This window comes from Quercus robur, chromosome 4 (assembly GCF_932294415.1).
Source record: "Quercus robur chromosome 4, dhQueRobu3.1, whole genome shotgun sequence".
Taxonomy (NCBI): Eukaryota; Viridiplantae; Streptophyta; class Magnoliopsida; order Fagales; family Fagaceae; genus Quercus; species Quercus robur.
The window spans coordinates 838,054-852,422 of record NC_065537.1 but is presented as its reverse complement, the minus strand read 5'-3'; the positions used below and the strand labels follow the sequence as shown (position 1 = coordinate 852,422).

Here is a 14,369-nt window from a genome sequence, read left to right as displayed (position 1 = left end):
TCAGGGAACCAGGCCCAAGGCTAGTCCAGACCACCGAGGTTGCCCCAGGTAACTGAAACTGACCCAACACTTTAGGGATAGACCCAGCCCAATGACAAAAATGCAAGGGTATAAGGTTGGGGGACGGTTAGATCTGAGGTTAGTCAGGTCCAATACCGACTAACAAGCTAGGAGGAACCAATGAAAGGACAGTCATATTCAAGTCGGTTCCCCGAGCACTATAGTGCCTTGGGAAGTTTGCTGCCAAACGCTATTTGACGTCAGGAACAAGTTTCAAGAGAATCCTCAGAAGAAATCACTTTTCTTGGGATTCTAAGCAAAAGTGAAATTGTATAGGGATTGGTGCATAAGTAATAATTTGGAACCCCACTAATAGGAGACTATAAAAGGAAAGATAGGATGATGGGAAGGGGGTTGGTCGAAAAACACAGGGAAAGGAATTCAGAAAGGGAAGTGAGGAAGAGTGAGAGTTAGAGGAGAGGTCAAAGAGGGTTAGAGTTGGACTGATGGCAAGGAATGGGAGGAGTTTGGGCTATCAAGGAGTGTTGGAGGTAACATTTAGTAGGAGTGCTAGGATACCTACCAATAAATAAATTGGGAGCCCAAATTCATCATCCTGCAGGGAATTACTAGGGGGATTAGGTACCACATATAGTATAGCCATCATTCTTCGTTGGAAAGTATATTTTACTTTCGATGTTAATGAACACCAAAAATCAAGAGATTGATTTGTAAAAGAAAATTATGAGATTGATTATTAGAGAAAATCATGGAATTCAAACAATTAATATGCAATTCAAATTATATTTGACTATTATGTGTAATCTCATTATAAATATGGGGCTCTTGTAATGTGTTTTCAAGTTAAGTTATTCAAGATGTGTAGTCTTTTGGCCTTTGTTGGTGTGGTGGTAGGCCGTTAGGCCAAATCACATTTGTTCTTTCCTTTCTTTTCTCCTTACTTTCGCTTCCACATCTTCTACCATTTTCCATTGTTCTCTTTAATTTTCACATTCTCCTTGTCCATTCATTATGAAAATATGATTAAGGTCCCTAAACTTCAAATATGAAGACGCGATCATTAGAGCATTTGCACCAAACAATGTAAAATAACACAAGGGCTCAATTTACACATCCAAACTCCAAAATCATCCATATCAATCAAGTTAAAGTTGTGTAAAATAGCATTGTTGCTACAATAATCATGTACATATATATAGTTACTATTGCTTTGTATTTCAATAGTTTCTTCTCTCTCTCTCTCTCGAAAAGCCTCCATGACTAGACCTTGTAAGTCACTGCTTGCCTTTTCCACATTTAGTACTGGTTTTCCTTCATTTCTCTTAGTAATCCCTCTCTGATCTCACCCTCACTCTCATTCAATCTCGCTTTATTCTTTTTGCACCAAGCTCAACGATAGCCAAGCCCAAGTGACCACAACCACCGGCAATAGCGGTGGTTCATGACCATCATTCAATCTCGCTATTTTTACACTCTCTTTATTCTCATTCTTCTATTTTCTCTTTGTTTGGTTTGTGGGTTTGGGGATTTAGATTTGCCTTGATTATTAAGATATGATGTTGCTTACATGTGCTTGGTTTGGATTTTGATTTCAAATGTATTTGGGACGTTCTATGAATCTTAAGGGAGGAAGTTGAAGGAGAGAGGATGTAAAGAGTGAAATGAAAAACTTGGAGGAACTATTTATAGAGCCAGAACATTTAATGAACCAGAAGGCGAGAAAGTCCTTTTGGCTTCACTTTGCAACCCTCCACACGCGCGGGCACAAATCACGAACCGTTAGGTTATGATGACGGTTAAATGTGATAGCCTGGCATAATGCTTTTTTTGAGAAAGTATTGATGGCTGTCTCGTCCACTCAGTAGCCGACGGTTGGGCTTCTCAAGGAACCACTAACGCCAATCACTATCCTTGATTCACTCTTGGTAGCCAGGCACGAATCAAGGGGGGCTATTGTACGGGCCTGGGGACCTGGCCTAGTGGCCTAGTATGCCACCCCGTTCCTTTTTGGACCTATCACCTCGATCTGAACACCTTAGGGCCCAATCCGGGCCCAATAGCTGAAATGAGATTGTGTTGTCCCAGGTACCTAAAGCAAGCCCCTCCTAAACGTCTTTAACTTGGTTGGGAGTATCATAGCTCGGAGATGCCCTGTACTCGGTTGCTTGGAAGTGCCTTAGGGAATATCACTGTTGAGCGGTCTTTTAAAGGTAGAAATCAATTCCAATGCCATTACCATCTTTCTCGATGGAACATCCACTTAGAAACGATAAGTTTGGACCCCCCCTTCACACGAGTAAGGAAGTAATCATGACACCTCCACTCACCTTTAGCTATAAATAGGAGAATGGATTGAGAAGAAGGGGTTGGCAACTCCAGAGAGAAAATAGAGAGAATAAGAGTGACTATATCAGGAGAAAAAGAGGGTTTACGAAAACGAGTGCACAACTGGGTCTCCAAGCAAAATATTACCAATAGTAGGAAACACGAAACCCACAATATAAATATATTGTGAGCCCAAATACAGGTTGAGCCCGTTAGCCATACTTTGGGTGCGCACAACTACATTTTAGTAGCAGTCAATTTGATCCAAATTATTTTCAAATTGCAATCAATTTAGTTCCTACTATCAATTCAATATCAAAAAATGCTTATGTGGCACACATCGTGCACAATTGGCATAGTTGACGTTGGCGTGACTAGTAAAATAATAACAATAAATTTAAAAATGTCACGTTATCATTTTTAAATTGAAAAAAAAAAATTACTTTCTCAAATTTTAAAAGGTAGAAAAGAAAATTTTAGGAACATTGTCAAATTTTCTTGTACTTTTTTGGCAACCAAACATAAACACAAAAAAAATCTTATTATATATAGGAATAAAGAGAAAGTCAAGTTATATTTGTATAGTTCCTGGAGTGTAATAGATTTGCTTGCCTAATTAAATTCAAACACATATATGCATTGATCAATGAAAAATAAACAATATTATTTATTTCCAAGGAAAATTTGCCAATAACTATGTCTTTTGAATTTAATTGAAAATTTTAAAGTGAACTACAACTTATAATGAACTTCTTGAGTTCTAATGTAGGTGAATGAAATGAACTGAAAAATGAATGATAATGTGAGAAAAATTAACTTAATTTGAAATAGTTACCCTTTAAATATAAATCAAAAAAAGAAAGGAGAACTTTAGAGAAGACGTTGAGAAACTTGCATCATTGATGATATATCAAACTCTTGTAAAAACAATATGTGACTAAACTAATTATCTATGCAAATCTTGCTCTTCTACTTTGATCATATCCATGAATTCACATGCATTCATGTCATGTGTGATGTTAGTAGGTTGGACTAGCTAGGCTTGGCTTGGGTTCATCACATACCAAAGTTGTAACCACTAGAAATGAAGTTATTGAAATTTCCATGTGAAACAATCTTATAAGCTGACACATGGAGATAAATTTAACTTACGGCTTCTCCAATCAAAGCACAGAGATGGTTATGAATGTGTTACTTCTGGGTATGTCCTATGGCCAGAAATGTATTGGCATTCGTTAGGACTCTTAGGAGTAAATTTCAGAAGTGGAGACATGGAGCCTGGTTGTGACTTGTGTGGACTGCTATGAATTTCGAACATGCACGTTTGGCTGCAGATCGACTCGTTGCTGCATGACTACAACAGAGCAGCTTCGCATTCACTGCTAGTATTTCAATGGTGGACACTACAGAAATAGGCAGATACTGGAACCACAAAGCTAGCAAAATGCTCAGCAAGTGTGAAAGAGTAACTGATATGAGCTAATTTGCCTTCTGTATCTGGTCTGCTGAAGAAATTTTTGGCTATGTACATGGTGGTTATGGGTTGTAAATCTTATTTATATTATCGTCAATAAAGGTTCGGAAAAGAACTTTCTCCCATTGAATTCTCCGACTCCTTCAATTTGTTTTTTTAGTTAAAAGTGAGTGATTAAAAACAAATAAATAAATCCATGCTACGTGCTACACTGCAAACCCATTATGACTTGGAATTACAACTTCTAGAAAAATTTATCTCATGCCTTGTGCAAATTTCAACTTCATCCACAGGAGAGACCAAACACCACTACCACCACCCACGTCTCTTTCTAAGATATTCCTACATATATAGCACGTGTGTCGCACTAGCTGTTCCAAAAGGGGAAATTCGAATACAGGAAAAATTATAACAAGGAAAAGGAAAAAGAAACCCAGATACACACTTTATACAAAGAGAAAACTTTTTAAAAGGAAAAAAATGGGAAAAACTTGTATTGCATGACACCCCATAACCATATAATATCAATGGGATCATCCAAGTTTCTTTTATACTATATGGTACACAATTAACGGCAACTCCTTGGCAACCAGCCAAGCCACCAACTCAATTCTGAAAGGATCAACCTTTCCATTCCTTTCCTAGTAAAGGATCACTGAAAATCTTCAATAAATTAATTTAATCCTTTTTTTTTTTTCACTGAGAACTCTTATTTCCATCCAAGTGCATTGGTATCAGCAGCAATTGGACCCAATTAAAAGCCTCCCAAAATGCAGCTTCATTTCCTCGGGAAAACTGTCCAGCCCTATTACCTTCATTTCTTCACTTTGTCTCCGACCTCAGGCTGCTCAATGCTCTTCACTGCCGACAGATCTATTGATTTAAAACTGGTGTTTAATTCATCTATCTTCTGCTGCCAAATAATGAATGATAAGACACAACATTCAAAATCAAATATCAATATTGAAAAGACATGTAATCTCCAGTATAACTAAAATAAAGAACTCCACAAAGGCCCATTCTATAGAATGGAATAAAGTCAAATTTCATTGGCACACCACTCTCCACCATGCTATTTGTATGCGGAACCCTTCTTTATTCTTTAATCATTTTGTAATCAAGGAGAATCATTTTAAGAATCTTAAAATAAAAAACTCCACCAATTAGTTATTGGTCCAGACCGGACACATGATTCCTAATCCTCCACCTCTAATTATGCTTATATGGCCCCACATTACATGCACTCATTGAAAAGTTTGAAAAGTGAGAAACTTGTTAGAAAGGATTAAGCATAAGGGGGGAGGAAGACAAAACCTGCAGGTTAAAAAGGGGTACTGATTGCCTTGTCCTCTTCTCTTGCATCACTCTCTCACGGCTTTCATAAAAATCAAAGTCATCTAATATTGATGTCTTTGAAACATGGTTCTTAAAAATATTCAACATTTCAAGACCTTGGGGAAATCTCACCTGAAAATGGAAGATGACAAAAATAAGCATGGCAGAAATGGCTTACAAGTTTGCTACCAAATTTAAAAGAAATAATAGTAAAATAAAACAACAATTTTTTTTCTTTTTTGTTTATTATAAAAATACAGAAAAATAAAATAAAACAGTACTTGTCTACTAGTTAGTTTTGCACACCTCTTGCGTGTCTCGACTGTTGGTAACAGGCTTGTTGTCATTATTCTCAAGTATTATATGTCGTAAATGAGGGTTTGGAACATCTTTTATTATATGCCACTTGACAGGGAAATAACCATTCCACTTATCTTGCTGCCAGAAATCCATGCTTTTATTAAAATCAACTCGGCCAATCATCTCTGCTACTCCACAAAACTGACCACTTGCATTAACCTGAACCAAGCGAACAAACAAAAAGAGACATTAGTCCTTTTATTGGGGATCAATGGGTGTGCAGAGTGGAAACACCAATATCAGAACCATAATGAACTCTAGAGCATACCGAAAAGAAAAGAAACACAGGACACTTGCTTCCTTTCTCCGCCATCTTCTCTTGGGCATCTTGATATACACCATCCAGCCTCTTATTCCCATTAGGAGTACTAGCCCACACATTGTATTTGATGCTCTTATGAATATCATCTTCACTGTAAGATTTGATAACAAAGAAAAAAGCATGATCATATTTGGTCGGAAAGTCAGGAAGGTTATATTGATCCGTCCTGATTAGAGAGGTTATGCTGTTACTATTTCCATTCCCATCAGTTGCCAAGGATCCAGCAGCATTACCTCCAGACAACAATGCACCTTTTGCATTGGCTGTTCTAGGACCCTGGTTCTGCTCATTAAGGGAACCAATAGTGGTAACACCATTAATCTTGCTTCTTGATTTCATCTTCTCAGTGCTGCCCCAACCCGTCACATTTGCTTTTAAATTAACCAGGTTGTTTGAATAAAGCAAAGCACCCTTCCCTTGATTTTGGGCTGAAAACTTTGAAACCAGAAAGAAAACTTTAGTGAGTACATCTGACAGGAAAGATGTGCCATGAGGAAAGGCCAAAAAATCATTAGAAAATTCACTAAAATTGCCTGAGAAGAGGACATAACAACACACAGCTTAAAGAGCTAGAATACCTTGTTCACTGGTTTTAGTTGCTTGCGCATGCCATGGCCTGATGAGATATCCAATGATGGTAGGGAGCTATTGATACCCAATGGACTGCTAAACTCAGAATAGCCTTTAGAAAGAGGAGCACGGGTATGACTTGGGGAAGATAAATTGGATTTAGGGTCTGAAAATTCCGGAAAGCCAGCATAGCTATTTCCAAAAGCTCCATCCCCAACACGAAGGGATGGATCCCACATATAGGGTGACGGTAACAACTCCCCGTAAGGGAAAGTAGGGGCATAATAACCAGGGGAGGCGACGAGTGGTTGAAACATGGGGCTTGATAGATATGCCTGCTGATCAACATACTGTCCATCAACACCAATTGTGGTTACAGGTAAGCATGGAGAGTAACTAGGCTGAAACCCTGGCATGAAGTAGGCAAAAGATCCATTATCTGCTTGCATGACCTAAATGAAGCAAAAGCCAATGTAAGTTCAACTTGTTATGAAATGTCAAATCGCATATACACGCTGATCATATGGTAAAACTCGCAAAACAAAAATGGGAATTCCAATGAAACATCTTAATATTCCAATGTAAGATCTTAAAGACCAACAGATCAAATTACAAAGATATTTGGGCAGTTAATCACTATTAATTTGTAGTAACAACTATATCCAGAGGAGCTAGTGCATCTTGCATATAGGTATATTTGCATCGTGCAATCTATATCACAAGAAAGTGACAAAATTTCTTCTATAGAAAATTAATCCCATGCAGAAAATTCAAATTTCACGGGATACATGAGCAAACAATGCCCATCATCACAGAGAGATTCTAAAAACTATAGTATCACAAATTACAATACCTCTGTTGCAGGGAACAAGCCAAAAGAATGGGGTTATAATAACTAGTGTTTAAAAGCATATAAATTTCAATCAGGTAACAGATTGAGATACTTACAGGATATTGAAATTCCGATCCATCCCCACCAACATAATACCCTTGGTTGTCCAACTCTCCATAGGAACCATCGTAACCTGTGAACAAGCTATTGTAAGATGTGAAACATAAATACACAATCAATAAAAAGACAAGACTAGAATAGCCTGAACTGTATTTGATTAGCATGAGCCAACCTGGATAATAGTATCCATAATAGCTGCTGGTTGAATAAGAACCGCCTTGATCTGTAGTAAGGGAATCATGGTCAACTTCGCTTCCTTTGATACTACTTGTCGCATCTCCAGCAGATGATATACACGACATTGCATCAGATTGATGGCCTGTGTCCTTTGATGGAGCCTGAAATTATTAACCCAAGTTGACAAATCAGTAAAATGCAGAGGAAAAGACTCCATGTTTGATAAAAACATAAGGGAAAAGCTCCAATTTTGATCAAAATATTGATGGAAAATTTGAAATGGATGCAATAATAAAGGCCGTACTCGTACCCAGTACACAAAGCTCCCAATTTTGCAGATGGAGAAGTTATGGGTAAGCAATAATATTCAAATTTAATACAGGCATCAATCATGAATAAAAGCTTATAGAGACTGATTTCTTGGTTTCCAATTCCACCCGAAAACAAAATTATTCAAAAATACTTTTTCTAAAGGGGAAAAACAAAAACTTGAAGAACATATAGTTTTAATTCCTACCACTTTTTCCAGGGAAAAAAAAAAGGTCTAGAACTGAGAAAATCATTTAGAAAAAAAGCCTCAGAAAACATGTCTTAAGCGTCTCTCTTATATACTAATTTCATGTAGTATAAAAGAGGCTTGGAAAAAAATTAGAGACAATTATTAAGCTGGTAGTATCTAAGATTGAAAAAGTTAAGAATGAAATTGAGATTACCAGATTGGAATCGGCGGCGAGCACCACAGATGGGTTAGCTTTTTTGAGATTCTTCACCATTTTTCTTTCTTTCTTTCTGCTACTGTTACTATTATATCTGAATCTGAAATAGTGAAACAAAAATTAAACAAATACAAATAATTAGTCAACGTTCACACAGCAATTCAAAAAACTATAAAAATAATATTAACAATAAAGGTAGTTGGAATTTTATTGCATGAAAAAAAGAATCAGAATGATTACGAAACAAAACACAAATCCATTCTATTGTATTAGAAAACAAAAACAGCAAAAAATAAATACTTTTTGGTTAAGAAATTTAACAAAAAGTGAGTGAAGTTTGTGTTTATGAAAATTCAGAAAATAAAATATATGACACAGAGAGAGAGAGAGAGATACTGTGTGTTTGGCAATGAATTTAGGTGGAGACGGTGGCAGAGAAAAGAATTTTTTTCCCAGGAATTCAGGAGGCTAAAGATAAATCCAGAAAGCAAGGATTTAGAAAAGAACACAAAAATCTAAGGACAGAAAGAGAGAGAGAGTTGCGGGATTAGCGGAAGTTGGTCGTTTGGTTTGTCTGAAAACACCGAGAGAGTTTGGGTGGGTGCTTTCTTCAGACAGTAGTGTCTCAGATTTAGCTTTTTTCTTTCTTTCTTTCTTTCTTGTTTTAGTGGTTTTTGTTTTTAGGATATTGGAAGAGAAACACAAAGACAAAGAGACAGAGAGAGAGTTACCACTTATTATAAGATGGATGGAAATGGTGGGTGACGAATGACGATGATTCCATTCCATGAAACAATATTTGGGAAAGAAAGAACAAAACAACCAAAGTGAACAGTCTTTTTTTTCTTTTTCTTTTTTTTTAGTATATTATGTGGTCTATGCAATAAACTCAATTCGTAAAGCTTTTTGCCAGCGAATAAAGAATAAATTTGAGTTCAAATCAGTGTTTTTGTTCGATTATAAAAAAACAATGATCATAAAATAGAAGATTGATATTTTATTATAATTTAAATCTATGGGTCATGTATGCCTTTAAGTAATACATTAATCATCTATTTTTTAAAACATTTAATGATAAATTAAAAAAATTGGTAACTTTTTTTATTTTTTCATAAAAAAATTTCTAAAACGGTTTACTATTGTATCCCTAAATATATATCCTGTGACCTTGTAATTAAATAAGATATTCAAGATTTGAATTCAATTTACATCATCAAAAATTAATTAGTGTTATTGTGTTTGTGCGAGAGTATATACATTATGTGGTAGGAGGATTAAGAGAGGGTGGTAAGGCTTCCACGTATTCTTTCTGTTTTATTGCTTGATTTGCACATCCCTTCTATTACTCCTAAGAAAACCTCTCTCTCTCTCTTGCTCTATTTAGTTGGTGTGGAATCTTCTTGTTTTTGTTTCTTCTTATTGAAAAGTAGTACACGATACAGTAAATTTGATAAAGAATGACTACTAGTCAATTATAGTCAATACTAATGGATATAATTTTTGACATTTCAAATTGGTTAGAAATAATTTTGTCCTTACATTTCATATAATTATCGTCATATTTTATTCATATAATTTATTAAGTTATTAAAAAAGTACTAATTTTTAGAAGTGAAAACGGCAATATAACGCGTTAGATGTGATGCATTTTTTAAATAAAATTCAAATACATAATTATATTGAAATTAATTGTGCTTGAAAATGAAAATATCAATAAAAATCAATTCAATTGTTTGAAAACATATATAAATGATTGTTTTAATTATCATCATTCATCTATGTTCTCATAATGCTTTTGTCTAATTGTAAGTGCTGATGCATTACTAAAGAAGGTATTTCATGAATATATGCATATTCCCTATTATAAGTAATAATGCGTGGTTTCTAAGGTGTGGTTTCATAAGATTATACGAATTTGAAAAATTATACAATACACTAGAAATATATATATATATATATATATATATATATATATATATATCAAATGCATAATATATACGCTTTTTAGTGCTCAACGGCCAAAGATGTAAATGTGTAACTTATACATGTGTTTTTGGAACTAGAAGAAAATTTTCAGTTCTACGCTATCCTATGGGGTAACTATCAACTACATTTTATTTCCAATAATCATAACTCTACTACTTTACGAGCCACTAGTGATCCATGTATATATGATGAGGCCAATAACAATTGTAATTCAATTCACTTTTATATCTGTTGCTCATTTCTTTTCTTTTCTTTTTTTTTCTTTTTTTGATAATTTAATATAGTTGAGTTGGGGGATTTGAAGCCTTGAAGCACTGGCATCCTTAATAAAATCACCAAAATGTGTGAGTTGAGTAGTAAGGCTCTTAGCCTATCGCTCATTTATTTTGTGAGTTTTTTTTTTTTTTTTTTTTTTTTTTTTTTTTTTTTTTTTAAGTATTCATATTTCATACTATCATTGGCTATTGGCATATAGATAAATTATAATTATCAAACCTAAAGCTTATTAAGGATTAGGCGTGCATGAAGCATCATTTCAAAATCATGTATTTCTATCCATGATGCCTAGCAAAGATGGCCAAACACGAATTTTTTATGGGCCTCAAGTCTTCAAAGAGAGATATTTTCTCACACAAAAATCCATAAATCCATCTCAAAATCTTAGAAATCCCTTATTTAGAGTAAAGAGTAACTTGTATTGTGTTTAAGTTGGTTTATTGGTATTAAGAGCTTTGCAACTCAACTGACACATCTTTAGGGTTTGTTTGATCGGAGAGATGGAAAGAAAAATAAATAAGTAAAAGAAAATAAGAAGAGCAAAATAAAAGATAGCACTCACAATCTGTATCACGCCCAAGAAAGAAAAGAAGAAAAAGAAAAAGAAAAAATCAATCAACAAGTCCAACACATAAGAGGAGGGGGGTAGTTTAGTTGTTAATTACAACTATTCCTCTCCCCTCAATTTTCTCCCCAAATTAGAAAGATAGAATTTTGGTGGGTTAGGAATGAAAACACCTAAGCCCCACTAATTTTTCATCCTCCAATTCTCTCTAACCAAGCACTCCTAAAAATTAGTTTTCACTTCTTTATTTTACATCCTCTTTGTTTCACCCCAACTAAACAAACCCTTAATGTCGGCTCCAAGAAATTTTTTTTTTTAAGGTAGTCATTAATAAACTTAAATTAAACAAAATTTAATAAAAATAAATTTTGAATATATTGACATCACAAAAAATAAAAAAGACTTGCAAATATATAAAGTTTTAAAACTTCATTCTATGAGTTTTTATATTTTGAAATCTTTATATAATAGTTTCGTTATCAATGTTATCAGGTACATCTTTTTTAATGTACACAACCAAGTAATCATTATACTACTGAACTCTCATTTAATTACCAACATCTTGCCTAAATAAGTAAAAAAAAAATGTATCATCCTTTTTTATGATCTGTTCCAACCAGATTTTGTATTCTTTAAACTAATCAAGATTAAATTGATGCAATGCTCCAGTAATTTTTTTTTTTTTTTTTTTTTTTAGGAAAATCATGGCCAAGAATTTGACCTGAACCTCTTTGTAAATATGCTTTTTTTTTTTTTCATCCTAATCAATAGGAGGAAAAGATGAGACATTTTCTCATAGCCTAGGATCTTAAAGAAGATTATTCAAGTCAATATGAATTTGCTTCGAAAATAAATCTTGCAATACAATTTATTTTCTTATAAAAATTTGTACATAGTGCTAGCAAAATAATAAATGGTAAACTATAGGTTTATTCAACATATTCAACTTAGGCATTGAACCATTACATTAATCATGTTAGCTAAAAACTGAAGCAAACACTAATAGACTAGCTATTTGATTTTTTTTTTTTTTAAATAGCAATTTTAAAATATACCTTTTGAAAACACAATTTAAAATATTACTATTAAACATTTGATTTGGGATTTTAGACTAATTTATTTGTTTGGGAAATTTTTAAGAAGTGCTACGCCTACAATATTTCTTCAACAAATCTTAGTGACAATTTGTTATTAGTTCTAATTTGAACATATTATTGAAATTACTTTTTTCTCCACCAGTAACAACCTACCACTTAGGATGTGTTATAAAAATGTTGTTAACATAATATTTCTCGCTATTTTTTGGTTCAACCTTTAATGTACCAAAATTTTGGAGAGGTCAAATATTATTTTTAATGGATTCAAATTTTTTATTTAGTATGTTCAAGTTTTTTTCCCTAGGTGGTCAACAACCCATATTAATTTAAAATTCTTTTTTCTAAGTTATAATATTTTTTTTTTCTCGCTCTCCATTATTGTAACTATCATATCATGAAAGAAGAAGTAAATTGTATATTTTTAATGGAACACTAATCTCTATCTTTTGATGGAGTTCTGGCTACCAATAGGTCTCATTCAAACTTTCCTTATTGGACCACCTTTGAATGAAGAATTGTCTCTTACCTTGGCAGATAGGATGATACCTTTTTTTTTTTTTTTTTTTCATGGAACAACTCATGTTTTTTTAAAGTTGTCAGGCCTCATACTCAATCTAATTCTTTTCTCCCTGATTCCATATTTCAACCAAGTTCTTGATACTCTTGTACGAAAATTCGAATTCTAGTAGATGGATAATGTCTTCACCTTATAATTTTCTTTAATTCTACTCATACTAGATCCCAAAATTTCGAAATTGGATTTTGTTGAGGGGCCAAAAATTGGGTTGAGTGCATAGAAACACTGAAGCCAAACCAAGTCTTTTTGAAGTCACAAGTACCACCTCTTTCAATGTCTTTTTTTATTTTATTTTTTTGGGATTGCCCTCACAATCGTATAGCTACAAGATTTGTCAATTCTTATCATTCTCGATAGCTCGATCTCTCTCTCTCTCAAGACTGCTCTTGATGTAACACTCTAAAGTCACCCTTCCATTTGTTATGAAATTGTCAATGAGCTACATTAGTTTTGCACCAAATACAACCTGCTGTGCATGCCTCACGTAAAGTTTATTAAGAAAGGGTGTCGAATTAACATGTTTATCACCAGTGACGGAGTCAGGAAGTTTTCTCAGGGGGGGCTGGTGAATACATTTTTGTGTAATTTTTAGATTTATTACCAAATGTAAATGAAAATTAATGGAAAATTTCAAAAGCTAAGGGGGGCCATGGCCCCCCTTGAAGCTTAATACCGATGAAATTTCTAAAGTTAATTCAGGTCCCTTCACTTCTATGTGATTACTCTAGCAATTGGATGGTAGGCTTTTGATTGTGATAGGAACTTAGGTTCTGTTTCGTTGGAGATGGAATAGGAGGATAGAAAATAAGTTTATGTGTTGTTTGGTAAGGAGAGAAAGGATTTAAATTTTTTGGTGGGGTCCAAGCATTTTCTCTCTAGGCCCCCAAAAATCCGTCTCCCTAAATCGGAGAGAAAACAGGCTTGAAAACCCTTATTCTAACTCAATGATGTAATTGTCCCCAAATTTTAATGCTTCTCGCGAATCTCACCCAATAGACCCTTGCTGTTTTGGATGGTATCTGATTACGGGACCTTACTTGTTAAGCAATGGTAGGTTTTTATATACATATAAAAAGAAGCTAGTAAACAAGTTGATTCTCACCCAAAAAAAAAAAAAAAATTTGTAATGTAACTTCTTGTCATTAACTTTGTCTAATATCCTTATCTTCACTAGGAAGGGAAACAAAATTCGAAGAATTGTTATCTAATTTATTATTTGAGATGTTCAAAAATAAAATACCAACTTGCTTTTTTGTTGGTAATTAAAAAAATGAAATAAAAGAAACTTCGTAGGTAGGCAATAATGTTAAGAAATTTGATGTCAACTGTTGGAATAGTCACATACACCCAGTAATGCTTGTGTTTGGTGAGAAAGTGAAGCAAAACTCAGAAAGATCTAGAAGCGAGAAAGAGATGGAATTTTTGTATTTAAAATGACATAATTAATTGGAGAAAAAGTCATCTCTAGGAAAATGCATTAAGATTTAAGAAAGTATTTAAAATGAAGGGTTGAGAAGATGAATAAATTAATGGGACATAGAAGGAACCTGGCCGACACGAATATGATTTTATGTTTTCCATTGAATTCTCAAGTATTGGGTTGAAATTCAATGATG

General features: G+C 34.0%; 1 protein-coding gene across 4 annotated transcripts; it reads right to left on the bottom strand.

Moving 5' to 3' along the window:
- Positions 1-4,283: 4,283 nt before the first annotated feature.
- LOC126720278 (YTH domain-containing protein ECT2) lies at positions 4,284-9,127 on the bottom strand. 4 transcript variants are annotated; one of them, XM_050422597.1, is made up of 9 exons: positions 8,984-9,127; positions 8,250-8,352; positions 7,532-7,697; positions 7,356-7,432; positions 6,416-6,859; positions 5,784-6,272; positions 5,462-5,674; positions 5,135-5,287; positions 4,284-4,733 (listed from the first exon to the last, which is right to left on the bottom strand). In XM_050422597.1, exons 2-9 carry the CDS (start codon positions 8,307-8,309, stop codon positions 4,635-4,637), a joined length of 1,701 nt encoding a protein of 566 aa, XP_050278554.1. In that variant the 5' UTR covers positions 8,310-8,352; positions 8,984-9,127; the 3' UTR covers positions 4,284-4,634. The 4 variants fall into 4 exon arrangements, with proteins under 4 accessions (XP_050278554.1, XP_050278553.1, XP_050278555.1 ...); XM_050422596.1 differs by lacking the exon at positions 8,984-9,127 and adding an exon at positions 8,649-8,969; XM_050422598.1 differs by lacking the exon at positions 8,984-9,127 and adding an exon at positions 8,649-8,969 and having other exon boundaries at positions 4,284-4,730.
- Between the last annotated feature and the right edge of the window lie 5,242 nt (positions 9,128-14,369).

Coding starts and splice junctions, on each gene's coding strand:
- LOC126720278 (XM_050422597.1), bottom strand. CDS start 8,309: ATGGTGAAGAATCTCAAAAAAGCTAACCCATCTGTGGTGCTCGCCGCC. Junction 7,698..8,249: donor TCGCCGCCGATTCCAATCTG/GTAATCTCAATT, acceptor TAATAATTTCAG/GCTCCATCAAAGGACACAGG. Junction 6,273..6,415: donor AACTAAAACCAGTGAACAAG/GTATTCTAGCTC, acceptor CTGGTTTCAAAG/TTTTCAGCCCAAAATCAAGG.